General features: G+C 36.6%; 2 protein-coding genes across 2 annotated transcripts; both read left to right on the plus strand.

The window, feature by feature from the left end:
- Window positions 1-5,486: 5,486 nt before the first annotated feature.
- Window positions 5,487-6,278, plus strand: LOC147480773 (uncharacterized). Its single transcript, XM_086578747.1, has 2 exons — window positions 5,487-5,675; window positions 5,733-6,278. The coding sequence occupies exons 1-2, from the start codon at window positions 5,487-5,489 to the stop codon at window positions 6,276-6,278; spliced, it is 735 nt and encodes a 244-aa protein (XP_086434873.1).
- A 60-nt stretch (window positions 6,279-6,338) lies between these two features.
- LOC147480774 (uncharacterized) lies at window positions 6,339-15,332 on the plus strand. Its single transcript, XM_086578748.1, is given in 6 exon segments — window positions 6,339-7,263; window positions 12,341-12,534; window positions 14,074-14,136; window positions 14,138-14,202; window positions 14,801-15,011; window positions 15,240-15,332. Coding segments are annotated over 6 exon segments (1,551 nt in total).
- Window positions 15,333-17,819: the final 2,487 nt, after the last annotated feature.

Consider the following 17,819-nt stretch of genomic DNA (forward strand, 5'->3'; position numbering starts at 1 on the left):
TCACTCAAGGTTCGTTCTCTCAAGTGCAGTGGGCACTTATATTCCTCGCATACTTAAATGATGTCCAAAGAAATCAGGGTCAATTGATCACGCTTGCCACTTACTATCACAATATCCTGTTCCTAATCGAGCTAGAGGTATTTTATTAAGAGTTACAGGGCTAGGGAGATGGTTTAGAAAGAAAATGGAAGAGAAAAACAAAATCTGATAAGTTGAGAAATTGGGTCTTAAGGATACTTGTAACCAGGGAAGAACCTCGTTTTGTTCTTTTGCTTCCGAATTGTGATACATTCTTTTAGCCCTTTGGCTTTGTGACTTCATATGATTTTTAATTTTGGGAGTTATAACTTTGCTTTTGACTCTTTTTGTTTATGATATTGTCTCCTTTTGATTTTGAACTTTTGGGAGATTCGATTGTTTTGACTCTGATAAGCACATAAATGTTACATTATTTATGCCCAATTTTATATCAATTAGTCTGTTTACTTTATTTGTTTGATTTCGTTAGTACGTTTTTAGTGATTTTGTGAGAATTTGAGTTAACTCGATTAAACATGTTGAAACTGATGAGATACGTGAGTTCCTGGTTTGGTTGGTTCAAGATTGGTTGTTGAGTTCAGTGGAGCTGCCGGCTAGTGTGAACAATATATTGGATTTCATTAGACAGCTTTATTTATTGGTTTGGGTCTTTGTTATTTTGGGCCCAACTAAGCAACAAAGGAATAAAAGGTAAATGACCCATGAGCTTAGTACACCCACGTGACTAGTATAAAGGAAGGCTTGTTAGCCTTTGTAAATATCAAATCCCAAGTGACCAAAGGCCAAATAGCAAAGCCCATACCCACTAACTAATGACCATACCACTCACTGTCCACCTGAGAAGCACCGTAGCAACCCTTAGTTTCCTTTTCCATCCAATTCTCAAGAACAGAAAACGCCTTTTCCAATTAAAATTCGTACCAAATCTCTCGGTTACAAATCTCCACCAAAACAGAACCTTTCCAAATTGAACCAAAACTCCCAAAACTCTTTCGGACCCAAAAGGAAGCATACCAAACGATATAAACTGGAGGGAGTTGAAAGATCGAGGGAAGCCAGAAACCAGAAGAAAACACCGAAGGACGGAGAGCTGGAGTGATTGGAACAGATGAAGTGCACAAAGCTAGGCTCGCTACAGTTGATATCGGTTTTGTTAATGGCTTTATTTTCTTCTGTTCTTGCTGCTCTGTTTTCCAAGTGTAACTAAACTATTTCTAGGGCATAGATGAAACCTTAGATCGATGTGGATATTTGAGATTTGATATTTGGTATTCCTGAATTGTTATTAATGATTAAATTCTTCTTTGAACTCGTGATTAATATATCTAGTATTTCTTTTACCGTTTCTGTGATGCATTTTCGGTAGTTTGAATAGGTGGTTATTATTCAAGCTTAGTATAACTGTTAGTATTAAATCATTTGAATGTTTGTGCTGTAAGAAGACAAATAATACTTTGGGTTTAATCTTTAGCTGAGTAAGAAGATAATTTTGCGAAGAAAATACAAAATGAATCGTAACGATAATATCCTCGAGGAAGCAATCGATTATCATCGATAATGCTACTCATAAATATATAACTAGAATACCAGAGGTTAAGTCAATAGTGTCTGCAGAGATTTAAGGTGGATTCGACCGTCCTAGAATTCTCTCCACTTAGCGAAACCCCATTATTTAGTTTATTCATTTCTTAGACCGTAGTTAAATTAAATAGTTTTATATAATAGTTAATTCCAAATTCCATCAACAAATATTGTTCAAATTAGGTTAGGTAATATTTTAGTATTCAATTGTCCCTAGATAGCAATCTCTGTGGGATCGACCTCATTCTTGCGCACCTATTACAGTAGACCTCGTGCCCTTGCGAGTATTATTATTATTAATGTAGGGTTTAATTAGTCTATTTATTTAGGCCGGTTAATTTCCTATCAAGTTTTTGGAGAAACAAATATTAGTTAGTTGCTTCAAAAGAAATAGAAAATAAAAGAAAGTTTCTAAAATAATAAAATAAAAAGTTAGAACTCCAAAAATAGAATCAAATTAGTCAAAAGCCAAAACAAAAGGGCTAAGGATGGAAACAAAGTGTAGAAGCAAAGTAAGAACAAGGTTTTCTCCAGTTACATAATTTGAAGACCTTATTTTCTCAGACTTGTCTATTTTGTTTATCCATCCCATTTATTCTTAGCCATCACCTAAACCATCTATAACACCTAATAAAGACCTTTAGCTCAATTAGAAATAGGTTGGTGTGATAGTAAGTGGCAGATGTGGTTGATCGACCTCAGCTCTTTTGACGTCATCGAGATTGAGAGGAAAAGTGTTCCCACTGCACACTGGAGTGAGCGAAACCTAAGTGGAAAAATCAGAGTATTTTTGTCTTGACACATTTGTGAGGACCTACTTAGGGACGATATTCCAAAAGTTTGAAAAATGGACCTGCCATTGTATTTCATCGTATTGTTCATTGCATGTATGTTTATTTTTAGATGATTTGATTATTATGCATGTATTAACTTAGGTTTTACAATGAGTATTCTTTAATCCTTGCTAGTGAGACGTATAGACACTTGAGATTAAATTAAGGAAATATTACTATTATTACTTAGTTATTGTAGTATAGATGAAGTTTGTGAGTATCTTCTCTGAAAACTCTCATGAGACTAAACTCGTCCACTAGGATAAACTTAGGGGTTTAAAAGGTTTGTTGCACATGCTGAGTGTAATCATGATTCCTACGAAAGTGAGTTGGAATTATTGTTTTTGTTATTAGTTTAGATTTAGTTTTGCTCGAGGACTAGCAAAATGTAAGTTTGGGGGTATTTGATAAGCACATAAATGTTACATTATTTACGCCCAATTTTATATCAGTTAATCTGTTTACTTTATTTGTTTGATTTAGTTAGTACGTTTTTAGTGATTTTGCAGGAATTGGAGTTAACTCGATTAAACATGTCGAAACTGATCAGATACGTGAGTTCCTGGTTTGGTTAGTGCAAGATTGGTTGTTGAGTTCAGTGGAGGTGCCGGCTAGTGTGGAGAATATGTTGAATTTCATCAGACAGCTTGATTTATTGGTTTGGGTCTTTGTTATTTTGGGCCCAACTAAGCAACAAAGGAATAAAAGGTAAATGACCCATGAGTTTAGTACACCCACGTGACCAGTATAAAGGAAGGCTTGTTAGCCTTTGTAAATATCAAATCCCAAGTGACCAAAGGCCAAATAGCAAAGCCCATACCCACTAACTAATGACCATACCACTCACTGTCCACCCGAGAAGCACTGTAGCAACCCTTAATGTCCTTCTCCATCCAATTCTCACGAACAGAAAACGCCCTTTCCAATTAAAATTCGTACTGAATCTCTCGGTTACGAATCTCCACCAAAACAGAACCTTTCCAAATTGAACCAAAACTCCCAAAACTCTTTCGGACCCAAAAGAAAGCATACCAAACGATATAAGCTGGAGGGAGTTGAAAGATCGAAGGACGGAGAGCTGGAGTGATTGGAACAGATGAAGTGCACAAAGCCAGGCTCGCTACAGTTGATATCGGTTTTGTTAATGGCTTTATTTTCTTCTGTTCTTGTTGCTCTGTTTTCCAAGTGTAACTAAACTATTTCTAGGGCATAGATGAAACCTTAAATCGATGTGGATGTTTGAGATTTGATATTTGGTATTCCTAAATTGTTAGCCAAATTGTTATTAATGATTAAATTCTTTTTTGAACTCATGATTAATATATCTAGTATTTCTTTCACCGTTTATGTGATGCATTTTTGGTAGTTTGAATAGGTGGTTATTAATCAAGCTTGGTATAACTGTTAGTATTAAATTGTTTGATTATTTGTGCTGTAAGAAGACAAATAATGCTTTGGGTTTAATCTTTAGCTGAGTAAGAAGATAATTTTGCAAAGAAAATACAAAAAGAATCATAATGATAATATCCTCGTGGAAGCAATCGATTATCATTGATAATACTACTCAGAAATATATAATTGGAATACCAGAGGTTAAGTCGATAGTGTCTGCAGAGATTTAAGGTGGATTCGACCGTCCTAGAATTCTCTCCACTTAGCGAAACCCCATTATTTAGTTTATTCATTTCTTAGACAGTAGTTAAATTAAATAGTTTTAGATAATAGTTAATTCCAAATTCCATCAACAAATATTGTTCGAATTAGGTTAGGTAATATTTTAGTATTCAATTGTCCCTAAATAGCAATCCCTGTGGGATCGACCTCGTTCTTGCGCACCTATTACAATAGACCTCGTGCGCTTGCGAGTATTATTATTATTAAAGTAGGGTTTAATTAGTCTATTTATTTGGGTCAGTTAATTTCCTTTCAAGTTTTTGGTGCCACTACCGGGGATTGTAATAGTACAATTGAGTTTTAAAGTCTTATTTATCATGATTCGTAGTTTAAGTTTAGTCATAATTATATTAATTCATAGTTTACGTGTCTAATTTTAGTTGTTTTTGCAGATAATTAAGCAAAGGTTTCTTCTTACAAAGCTTATAGGTGTGATTTTCTTATGGAGTTTTGGGAAGTTGTTTGTTTGTCGTCACCCGGCGTCGCAAGTAGCCCTCGAAGGCTCACACCGGAGGTACGTCTCTACCTTTTGTGTGGTTGAATTTTGTTTGTTTTGTGTGTTTTGCCTGTTTTTATTGTTTCTTGCATTTAGGAAGGTTAATTCACATTTGACCAGCCTTGGGCATCTTGCATTAGGACAGGTTTAACCCGTTCACTAGGAAAGCCCTTTTGGCACGTGGATCGAGTGACGGTGCTTTTGCACAAGAACTGGAAATCGTGTTATTTAGGTTTTAGGTTTTAGAAGTAGTTTATGGTAGAAACTCGGTCTGACAACACACCTGTTGCACCGTTTGATCCTGAGATTGAACGCACTCTCAATAGGAGAAGTAGACATCCCGAGTTAGATCTATAAGAAAAAACTTGTCATCAATTTGTTTGCAATACACCAGTTTTTGCTGACATGGAGGGTAATAACAATAACGTGGTTACCCAAGTACCTAGATCTATTACGGAATATATATATATCCTACTAGGACAACCCGACCATCTTACATCATTCCCCCTCTAACCAATGCTAATCACTTTGAGTTGAAGCCCAATCTGCTGGGGCTCCTTCCTAAGTTTAGGGGAACGGAGGAGGAAGATCCATATCTTCATGTGAGAGAATTTGAGGATATTTGTGTGACTATTAAGCTTCAAAAGTTTTGTGATGAAGCTATAAAATTAAAATTATTCCCATTTTCTCTTAAAGAAAAAGCCAAGAGTTGGTTTCACACTCTCTCATCGAATTCCATAACGGGATGGGAAAAGTTATGCATTGTGTTTTTAAATAACTTTTTCCCTAATCATAAGGCGACTACTTTCAGAAAAGACTTGTCATCTTTTTGCCAAACTGATGGAGAATCATTATGGAATTGTATGGGGAGGTTTAAGGACATGCTTTTCCAGTGTCCTAACCATGGCCTAGAGAAGGGTAGGCTGGTGCAGATTCTCTATAAGGGTCTTGATTTTAATTCTAAGGCTATGATTGAGACCATGAGTACTGGAGATTTCTATGATAAAACTATAGATGGAGCGTGGACCTTTTTAGAAGAAGTCTCTGAAAAGGTCTAGCAATGAGAAACTAGTCGTGAGCCTAAGAAGGTGGTTATTAGTACTACATAGAAGGGTTTGTTCCATGTTAACAAGGAATCTGACACCAATGCTAGGATGGCCGCTTTAATTAGAAGAGTTGAAGCTCTCGAGCTAGAAAAAGAGGCAAATTCTCTAGCTCCAGTTAACAATGTTGAAGTCCCTGGGTGTCTATTGTGTGAAAGTCTTGATCACATTATAGATAATTGCCCTAGCATAAATGCACAAGTTAATGCTTTTAATTCGTACCAAAAGCCAGTTAATAATCCTTATTCTAACATGTATAACCCTGGATGGCATAACCATCCCAATTTATCTTGGTCTAAAGGTATACATCAGGGAGGGCCTGTGGGTAACTCAAACCCGGTGCAGCAGTTTGCACCCCAACCACCGAAACATCCACCTTTAGAGGAAACCCTTGCCCAGTTAGCACAATCGTTCACCAAGTTGGAAATTCAAATGGGTCAGATTGCTAGTAATTTAAATGACAGAGAGAAGGGTAAGTTTCCTAGTCAACCAGTAGCTAACCCAAGGGGTCAGTTTGAAATAGGTTCTAACTCGACCCAAGACCATCACTAGGAGCAAACCAAGTCTATCACTGTTTTTAGGAGTGGAAAACATGTAGATAATAAGGTTGAGATGCCTAGGGGCACTGAGGTCAGATCTGATCCTATAAAGTGTGAGCAGGAGGAGAGTGAGGTGAGTGAATCTAATAGTCATAATACTTCTAGGAAGGGTGTAGAACCTCCTACTGCTGTGGAGACTAACCCTATGCCATCTTATATACCTAAAGCTCCTTTTCCCCAACGTTTGATTCAGGCTAAGAAAGGTTCTAATCTTAATGAAATAATGGAGATGTTTAAACAAGTTCAAATAAATATTCCGTTACTTGATACTATAAAACAAGTTCCTTCCTATGCCAAGTTTCTTAAAGATTTATGTACACAAAAACGTAAGTTGAATGTGCACAAGAAAGCTTTCCTAAATAAGCAAGTGAGTTCTATTATCCAAAACCGAACACCACCTAAGCTTAGAGATCCAGGATGCCATACTATTTCTTGTGTTATTGGTGATCATATGATTGAGAAGGCATTACTTGATTTAGGAGCTAGCGTTAATTTGTTGCCTTATTCAGTTTATTTACAGCTTGGTCTTGGTATGTTAAAACCTACACCAATTACTCTTCAATTGGCAGATAGGTCTATTAGGATTCCACGTGGTGTTGTTGAGGATGTTTTGATTCAAGTTGATAAATTTTATTTTCCTATTGATTTTGTTGTTCAGGATACACAACATGTTCAAGATCCTAAACACCATATTCCGGTCATTTTAGGTCGTCCCTTTTTATCCACTTCTAATGCTATCATTAACTATCGTAATGGAGTGTTAAAGCTTTCTTTTGGTAATATGACTAAAGAACTTAATGTGTTTAATGTGGGTCAAGAACCTCCTAAACCTGATGATTTTTGGGATGTTAACCTTATTGATAGTATAGTTCACGAGACTTTCTTGGAGAGTTATTCTGATGACCCTCTTGAGTTTTGCTTAACTAATTCTAGTAGTAGTTGTGATGTAGATGATGTCATTTGTGAAGTTAATACGTTACTTGATGCAACCCAACCCTAATTTTAGAAACTGATACGTGGAGAGCCACAATAGAGCCTCTGACTCCATCTAAGTCTACCCCAGTCTCTTCTATAAAGAGTCCTCCTAAGATAGAGTTGAAACCATTACCTGATACTCTTAAGTATGTTTTTCTGGGACCTGATGATTCTTTACCGGTTATAATTGCTTCTAATCTTGATAGTGAAAAGAGGGTAAATTGATTAAGGTTCTTAAAACTGTCACACCCCGAATTTCGACAGAATTCGGAAAAACATTATTTGTTCCCGACTCTTCGATCTCCGAGGTGTGACGCACTCTCAACTTCCAAAAAACCCATAAACAGTTTTAAATATGCGGATAATTAAAAACCAATAAAAATTTCAATTAAACAAACGTCCTCTTCATTACAAAAATTTACAACTAAGATTAGGTTACAAATCTCTTTTCAATAACTCCTTATTTAAAATTACAAATGAAAGTACAAATACATTGTCTAGACTGAAAATCTATATCACCTTAAGGGAAAACAAAATACATTCTGAAATGCAATGCTAACGCAAACCACAAGCAGCAGCCAACCTTCTTCAACACTAAACCTGTCAAAACTTATCAACTATGTTCATTGAATGAACACACCCGATAAGCAAACATGCAAATCGGGTCAAAGATTATAAAAATGCTTTGGTGTGAGTAGCCCTAAAATACAACATATAATTATACATATATATACACAATCCATACGGCAGTTAGTTCCTCCATCGAGGCGCCTTAACTTTTAACGACTAATACAACATCCTTAAGTTCAATAATCTAGGTAGGTAGTTCCTCCATCGAGGCGCTTTAACTTCCCACTAACCACACAACAAACTATACACATCATAAATAAGGCATGTAGTTCCTCCATCGAGGCTTTTAGGTTCTAACTAAACAAATAACCAACCAAACATATTACCATAATTAGATTATTTCGGGCTTTCTTTGTGTGTCCCTAAAATCACGTCATATCTATGTCTTACCTAGTTTCTGGCTACCACAATCGCTACCCAACGCCGAACATGTACATCCACATGCCTCCCCTTATATATAATGTACCACTCCGCGAACCACCCGAAGCGGGATGTCGCGACACCGTAAATCCTCACACGGAAGCCATTATATAAGTAATGCCCCTATTCGGCATAAAAATATCGCGGCGTCTCGTTCTATTTTGCTTAACGGAATAATCAAGCCACTATTCGCCACGATTGCCCAACACATGGGTCAATCAACATCTCATATATATACAACATCTTATATATCAACATCTTATATATCAAGCCACTATTCGCCACGATTGCCCAACACATGGGTCAATCAACATCTCATATATATACAACATCTTATATATCAAATACCACACAGGTATGCAGATCACATGAGTTGTGGTAGTCGGGTTCTAGGATTTTCGTTCGTAATTTATTGGTGTCATACATTTATGACTCATAAACGCTTTCACTATATCACATGCATGTCAAATACATTATTGCACTAAGCCACAATATTTAGAAATGTCTCGAATATATCTCATAACCATTTTCATACTTTCACGTGCCAATATATTATTGCACTACACCACACTCCCGTGGGCAAATATTCACAAATACTCTATTAGCATCTCACATATAAAATAATGGAGTGTATATACATTTCTCCAAGATATTGCATTAATATATATATCCCAACATATGATATCATGTCATAATGCTTCAACGTATCACATACATTTTTATAGCGTATTAGGAATATAATGTCTCCTAACATCTCAATATCGCCACGTGTCAAAAATACACAACATCAAGGTCAAATCTTTCTTAGATAATGACCACCAAATTATACAAGCTTCCACCAGCATTTTATTACTATATGTGTCCATATAATATACACATAAAACGAAAGCACAAATAAACAAATCCACGTACCCACAATCAAAGCCCAATATATATATGCTTTACACACTACTCACGTCAAATCTAAATTAGATAATGACCAACCAAGTTATACAATCTCAACAATATTTTATTACTATATTTATCCATATAATCAAATATGTGAAAAACTGGAAAAGTCAACATTCCACAGTCAAAGGTCAAAGTCAACGGTCAACAGTCAAAGTCAATGGTCAAAGGTCAACCCATCATGGTCAAGGTCAAACTCAACATGTCATAGTCAAAGTCAAAGTCAACATGTCCTGGTCAAAGTCAACGGTCAAAGTCAATAGGTCATGGTCAACATGGCCTGGTCAAAGTCAAAGTCAACATGCCATGGTCAAAGTCAAAGTCAACCTACCATGGTCAAAATCAACAGGTCATGGTCAAAGTCAAACTGTCCTTTCCGTGTTCGACAGGTTCAGGGTCATAGCCATGGTTCATGGCTAAGGGCAATGTGCATGGCTCATGGGCTCATGACCAAGGTAATGGTTCGGACCCAACTAGCCAAGCCCAAACCTTAGAACCCGAAAGTCTAAAACCAACTCATTTATTCTATCTGACCCAATTGGGATCTATATTAAGTCCTATGGACTGGCCCCAAGCAATATTAGAAACTGGCCCAAAACACAAATGAGTTCGGCCCGAAAACAAACAAAGAAAAATCGCCCCAAAACTTAACTTAAACCGATCCACAACTTAATATGAAACCGGGTCCAAACAAAGGATTTATCCGCCCAATAACTAACTAGTGTTTAGGCCCAAAAACTGAAACCGAATCGCCCATAACAACTAATTAGTTTGGCCCAAACCGAATAGAACTCGCCCACAACTAACACTAAACTGAAATTTCGGTCCAACCACCATTGAAATTTCGGCCAAACCAATAAAACATTTCGGCCCAACAACTAAAAAATGAAATGGCCCAACCACTTAAACTAGCTAAGGCTTTGGCCCAGCTAACAAACCAACTAATCACAACTAAAACCGGGCCCAAAAACCAAGCCCAAACCCGAAATGGGTTACTGTTCATCTTCTCCAATTTTCCTCCACCACGGTGACCCCAAATTTCGGCCACCACCATCTCCCATTTCATCAAGTCGGTTTCCCTCCTCATGAAAACCCTTTAAACTTTAACAAAAGCCAAAACCGAAAATCATACAATCAACACTCTTTCTAAATCTAGATCTGAAAATCGTGACCGCCATTAATGGCTTCTCTAAGCTCTCAAACAGCCCCCATCAAATTCCAACATTCACACATACATCAACAACCCACAAATCAACCAAAAACAGTTCAAACTGTTTTACTGGCGGAGGTTTGGTCGAACCGCCATTAATGGAGCTTCGAGCTTCAACAGCCCTTTCCAACACCCATGACAGCACGCCTTCGCCTACAACCCATCCCAACAGTCCGACCACCAATCTCCAATACTTAACCCCATCATCCACAATAAAAAACGAAAATCAACAATAACAGTTGCATAAACTATTACTGGCGATTTTTAAACTGAGCGATTTTCCTTGGGCCTCCCTCAACAGCTTCACCAGCGCCCATGACGACCTCCAATCACCACCAATGGCAATCGCACTAACCCCACAACCGATCCCACAAAAACAAAACAACCTAATCAAAGGGCAGTGCGTTTCATGGGCTGCGCCTCCATGAACGCCTGTTCATAACTTCGACAGTTCTATATCAACTCCGAGTTTCACTCGGGTTTTAACAACTCGACAACACGACGTCGAATCAAAACAATATAATGAACAGTATAAAAAACATAAACATTAAACAGTATACCGATATGCGACAACTATAAATCCGGTGAAATAGCAAAATAGCTACTCACCTGTATGAACAGCTCCTACGAATTTCTCCGAGTCCGAGCCGTCGCGCTCCACCCTCCAGAAATCCAGCTTTCATCTTTGCCTCCATTTTCATTATTTTATTCTTCTCCGAACCCTATTTTCCAGAACAATGTGTTTATATACTTGGGTCCGAAACCTAAGCCCAACACCGACTCGGGCCCAAAACCAGGCCCACGTATTCCGATCCAATCCGACGAATTTTGAAAATAAATAAATAATTAATTAATTAAATATATAAAAACGTATTTTAAAAATACGGGCGTTACAGCTATACACATCTCTAAAGGATCTCGTCCCGAGATTCGAAGTAAAGCTATACGAACAAATACGTTGGTTATTAACTTAGAACCTATACAAGAATGCACGTTGATTAAACTTAAACAAGATAACATTGATATTAATTATTTTAATTAATTCCAGAATATATGTCCTCATGCCATTACAAAACCTATTATAGTTTAACTGTCTATATTAAAACAAATTATTACTGTCACTTAAACGCAAGATAAATATATCATATCTCATTAGCATGAAATTTATTGCCACGTAACAAACTCTACGAAAAATAATATTCTACTTAAACTAATAAATCATATGGGGTAAGTTCATCCATGCATAAAACATTATGGAGTCTTTCATTATCATGCATAAAAGAAAATTAGTGTCCTGATACACTTAAAATAAAAATTACTCATGTCATTGATACTAAAATAAAACTTTATATTTACTTTAGTCATGCTCTCAGAAAAATTAAATTTAAAACAACCTTTGAATCCTAATTCATGCTTGCAACTGGATCAAATATAGCATGTATCCAAAAAGAATTTTTCATATTCATGTATCAAAATCATATAGACTGAAACAACCTGTTCAAGATCCTAAACACCATATTCCGGTCATTTTAGGTCGTCCCTTTTTATCCACTTCTAATGCTATCATTAACTATCGTAATGGAGTGTTAAAGCTTTCTTTTGGTAATATGACTAAAGAACTTAATGTGTTTAATGTGGGTCAAGAACCTCCTAAACCTGATGATTTTTGGAATGTTAACCTTATTGATAGTATAGTTCACGAGACTTTCTTGGAGAGTTATTCTGATGACCCTCTTGAGTTTTGCTTAACTAATTCTAGTAGTAGTTGTGATGTAGATGATGTCATTTGTGAAGTTAATACGTTACTTGATGCAACCCAACCCTAATTTTAGAAACGGATACGTGGAGAGCCACAATAGAGCCTCTGACTCCATCTAAGTCTACCCCAGTCTCTTCTATAAAGAGTCCTCCTAAGATAGAGTTGAAACCATTACCTGATACTCTTAAGTATGTTTTTCTGGGACCTGATGATTCTTTACCGGTTATAATTGCTTCTAATCTTGATAGTGAACAAGAGGGTAAATTGATTAAGGTTCTTAAAGAGCATAGATCAGCTTTAGGGTGGAATATTGCTGATATTAATGGTATAAGCCTAACTGATTGTATGCATCATATTCATCTTGAGAAGGATGCTAAACCAACCCGTGAGTTTTAGAGATGGCTTAATCCTAACATGAAAGAGATAGTGAGAGCCGAGGTTCTCAAGTTGTTAGATGCGGGTATCATTTATCCAATATCCGATAGTAAATGGGTGAGTCCTGTTAAGGTTGTCCCTAAAAAGTCTGGGCTTACAGTAGTTGAGAATTTAAAGAGCTAGTTAGTGCCCACCCATATGACTACCGAGTGGCATTTTTGCATTGACTATCATACGTTAAATTTGGCCACAAGGAAAGATCATTTTCCCCTTCCGTTTATTGACTAGATGCTCGAGAGGTTAGCCGGTTATAAGTACTATTGTTTTCTTGATGGTTATTCCGGTTATTACCAAATATGTATTACACCTGAGGATGAAGAAAAGACTACTTTTACTTGTTCTTTTGGAACTTTTGCCTACCGTCGTATGCCTTTTGGGTTATGTAATGCACCTAGTACCTTTCAGCGAAGCATGCTTAGTATTTTCTCTGACATGGTAGAAAGGTTTCTTGAGGTGTTTATGGATGACTTCTCAGTGTTTGGGGATTCTTTTGATGAGGGTTTGCACCATTTAGAATTACTGTTAATTAGGTGTAAGGAAAAGAATCTTGTGTTGAATTGGGAGAAGTGTCATTTTATGGTTCAATAGGGTATTGTTCTTGGTCATATTGTTTCTAGTAAAGGAATTAAGGTCGATAAGGCCAAGGTTGATGTCATTTCTGGTCTTCTACCACCTAAGACTGTGAAAGATATTAGGTCATTCTTAGGTGATGCTGGATTTTATAGGTGATTCATTAAAGACTTTAGTAAGATTTCTCATCCCTTATGTAATTTACTTGGTAAGGACGTTGCTTTTGTCTTTGATGATGATTGTTTGAAAGCTTTTGAGAAGCTTAAGCATTTATTGACTACCGCTCCTATCATATAGCCGCCTGATTGGAGTGAGCCTTTTGAGTTAATGTGTGATGCGTCTGACTATGCAGTTGGGGATGTTTTAGGTCAACGTTTTGACAAGTTGCCCCATGTTATTTATTATGCTAGTCGAACTCTTAATGATGCACAGATGAACTACACTACAACTGAGAAAGAGTTGTTAGCTGTTATGTTTGCTTTAGACAAATTTAGGTCTTACCTCATAGGGTCTAAGGTTGTCGTGTTTACTGATCATTCGGCTTTGAAGTATCTCCTTACTAAGAAGGATGCTAAATCGCGTTTGATTCGCTGGGTACTCTTGTTGCAAGAGTTTGATATAGAGATTAGGGATAAGAAGGGTATGGAGAACGTGGTAGCTGACCACTTGTCTAGACTTATAGTAGAATCTTCTATTGATATTTTGCCTGTGAATGAATCTTTCCCTGATGAGCAACTTTTTGCTATATCCTAGTTGCCTTGGTATGCGGATATTGTTAATTATCTTGTAACAAAATAATTTCCCTCTCATTGGAAACAACAAGATAAATCTAAGTTTCTTGCTGAGGTTAGGAATTTTTTTCTAGGATGATCCATACTTGTTTAAGTCATGCCCTGATCAGATTGTTAGGAGATGTGTCCCTGAGAGTGAGTTTCATAGTATTCTATTTTTTTTCCATGACCATGCATGTGGTGGTCACTTTGGTCCTAAAAAGACGGCTGCAAAGATTTTGCAGTGTGGTTTTTATTGGCCTACTCTATTTAGGGATGCACATGAGTTTTGTTTGAGTTGTGATAGATCCCAGCGTACAGGTAATATTTCCCATAGGAACATGATGCATCTTTCCCCTATTTTAGTTATGGAGCTTTTTGATATATGGGGCATAGACTTCATGGGTCCTTTTCCTCCTTCTTTTGGTTATCTTTATATCTTTGTTGCCGTAGACTATGTTTCTAAATGGGTTGAGGCGGTGCCATGTAAAACGAATGATCATAAAGTCGTAGTTAACTTTTTAAAATATAATATATTTTCTTGTTTTGGTACTCTTTGTGCAATTATAAGTGATAATGGTACTCATTTTACACACCGAGCATATATTTGAATCTTTAATGAAAGAGTACTCTATTACTCATAAGCTTGCTACCCCATACCATCCTCAAACTAGTGGCCAAGTTGAAGTATCTAATAGGGAAATTAAGTGGATTTTAGAAAAGACTGTACGACCTTACCATAAGGATTGGTCTCAAAGTTTTAATGATTCTCTTTGGGCTTATAGAACTGCTTATAAGACTCATGTTGGTATGTCTCCTTATAGGCTTGTGTTTGAAAAGGCATGTCATTTGCCTGTAGAATTGGAACATCGTGCTTTTTGGGCCATTAAAACGTTTAACTTTGATATGCGTAAGGCTAGTTCACAACGTAAACTTCAGTTGAATGAGTTAGCTGAGTTAAGGAATGAGGCATATGAGAATGCCAAGATTTACAAAGAGTGGACTAAGATTTTTCATGATAAATATATTCTTCAAAAGTCTTTTGAACCTAATAAAAAAGTCTTGCTATATAATTCTCGTTTGCGTCTTTTTCCTGGTAAGTTACGTTCTAGGTGGACTGGTCCTTTCATTGTTAAAACTATTTTTCCTCATGGTGCTGTTGAGATAGAAGATCCTACTAATGGTCGTGTGTTTAAGGTAAATGGTCAATGTTTGAAACCATACCTTGACGGTTTGGCCGGGCAGGATGTGGAAGAGGTAAGTCTTCTTGATCCTATTTATCATGACTGATTGAGTATCATGTATGTTTTATTGCTTTCCATTTCTTTTTAAGTGTTGTTGGCGTCTTACTTAGCCAAAATTAAGGGTCGAGAGCACGAAATGGCAATGTATTTTTCTCTAAAAAATTTTTTTTCACAGAAATAGGCATGGGCGCGGGTCGTGCCTTGGGCAAGCCAAAACTGAGCGCGCCCGCCCTAAAAGTATTGTAAGTTGGTCAAGGCATGAGTGCGGAGCGTGCCTTATGCAAGAGAAAACTGAGCATGTGCGCGCTCAGAGCGTCCTAAAAGTACTGTAAGTTGGTCAAGGCATGAGCGCAGGTCGCGCCTAATGCAAAGAAAAAAACTGAAGCGTGCTTGGCGCTCTCGGCTTAAAAAAAAAAAAAAAAAAACTGATTTCGCTGTTGTTGATGACTCCAACTCATAGCACTGATCAGTTAAGTGAAGTATTCGTCTGCTGGAGACGTTAACTGTAGCGCTTGTGGGAGGCAACCCATGTTTTTATTTTTGTTGTGTCTTATGTGCACAAATCTCATGCATTCCACTTTAGCACCTTTTCTCCACCTTTTTGGAGACGTGTAACTCTATGGAATGAGATACGTGACACATTGTAGTCATCGTAGTACATTGGTTCCTTTTTCTATATTATCAATGTTCTATCTTTAGTAAGGTACTAATTTCTACATGTGACTCGAGTTTTATTTTTCGTTCATGGAGCTATTGGTAACTTCTTTCCTTATTCTTTTACTTGTCCATGTGTTTAGTTTTTGGAATTGAGCATCTATGTCAACATTGAGGACAATGTCTAAAATAAGTTTGGGGGTGGGAACAAAATGTTTTGTTTAGCAAAAAATAAAACTTATTTATACTATACACTTAGGGGTAGTGGTATTGTTTCCTTTTCTATGATGATTATAGTATAGAAATCTCAGTTAGCATTAGAATTAAGAGTATTTATTAGAAACTTAGGTTAATATATAGGTAATAGTCTCTGCATCTTTTTATAAATGTCTTGCATGAACATCATGAGTGTAGTTGGTAATACTTTTCTGAGACCTAGGTTAGAGTGCTTAATTTTACATATCCGGTGAGAATCTAGCCTAAAAGTCTCATATGAGTTGATATCTGAATGATGACACAAGAGAGAAGTTAATTCCGAGTAGATAAAACACACGTCCACTTGCTTGATCACCATACCATATCCTAAAAGAGAATTTAGGCCATCTTTTAATCGATATAGCCAGAAATTCAAACCTAAAGAATATTTTTTCCGCTAGTCGCCCCATTGAGCCTTTCATTAGCTTTTTCATAAACCACACATTCTTTACCCTTTATAAAAACCGAATAAAAATAAAAATGGCCTACCCATTCAGGTAAGTTTGAGAAATAGGATGAAGTGAAGAACTAGAGAAGATAAAAACTTGTGCATAAACAAATATTGGTTAGTTACTTCAAAAGAAATAGAATAGAAAAGAAAGTTTCCAAAATAATTAAATAAAAAATTAGAACTCCAAAAATAGAATCAAAGGAGTCAAAAGCCAAAACAAAAGGGCTAAGAATGGAAACAAAGTGTAGAAGCAAAGTAAGAACAAGGCTTTCTCCAGTTACATAATTTGAAGACCTTATTTTCTCAGACTTGTCTATTTTGTTTATCCATTCCATTTATTCTTAACCATCACCTAAACCATCCATAACACCTAATAAAGACCTTTAGCTCAATTAGAAATAGGTTGGTGTGATAGTAAGTAGCAGATGTGGTTGATCGACCTCGGCTCCTTTAGACGACATTGAGATTGAGAGGGAAAGTGTGCCCACTGCACACTAGAGTGAGCGAAACCTGAGTGGAAAAATCAGAGTATTTTTTTCTTGACACATTTGTGAGCACCTACTTAGGGACACTATTCCAAAAGTTTCATAAACGGACTTGCCATTGCATTTCATACTATTGTTCATTGCATGTATGTTTATTTTTAGATGATTTGATTATTATGCATGTATTAACTTAGGTTTTACAATGAGTATTCTTTATTCCTTGCTAGTGAGATGTATAGACACCTGAGATTAAATTAAGGAAATATTACTGTTATTTCTTAGTCGTTGTAGTATAGATGAAGTCTGTGAGTATCTTCTCTAAAAACTCTCACGAGACTAAACTCGTCCACTAGGGTAAACTTAGGGGTTTAAAAGGCTTGTTGCACATGCTGAGTGTAATCGTGATTCCTACGAAAGTGAGTTAGAATTTTTGTTTTTGTTATTAGTTTAGATGTAGTTTTGCTCGAGGACTAGCAAAATGTAAGTTTGGGGGTATTTGATAAGTACATAAATGTTACATTATTTACGCCCAATTTTATATCAGTTAGTCTGTTTACTTTATTTGTTTGATTTAGTTAGTACGTTTTTAGTGATTTTGCAGGAATTGGAGTTAACTAGATTAAACATGTCAAAACTGATGAGATACATGAGTTCCTAGTTTGGTTTGTGCAAGATTGGTTGTTAAGTT

Source organism: Coptis chinensis, chromosome 8 (assembly GCF_015680905.1).
Source record: "Coptis chinensis isolate HL-2020 chromosome 8, ASM1568090v1, whole genome shotgun sequence".
Classification (NCBI taxonomy): domain Eukaryota; kingdom Viridiplantae; phylum Streptophyta; class Magnoliopsida; order Ranunculales; family Ranunculaceae; genus Coptis; species Coptis chinensis.

Bases quoted from the DNA above. Each gene is read 5' to 3' on its own strand.
- LOC147480773 (XM_086578747.1), top strand. From the start codon at position 5,487: ATGGGGAGGTTTAAGGACATGCTTTTCCAGTGTCCTAACCATGGCCTA. The intron at 5,676-5,732 runs GTCTAGCAATGA...AGTACTACATAG, and splicing joins TAGAAGAAGTCTCTGAAAAG to AAGGGTTTGTTCCATGTTAA.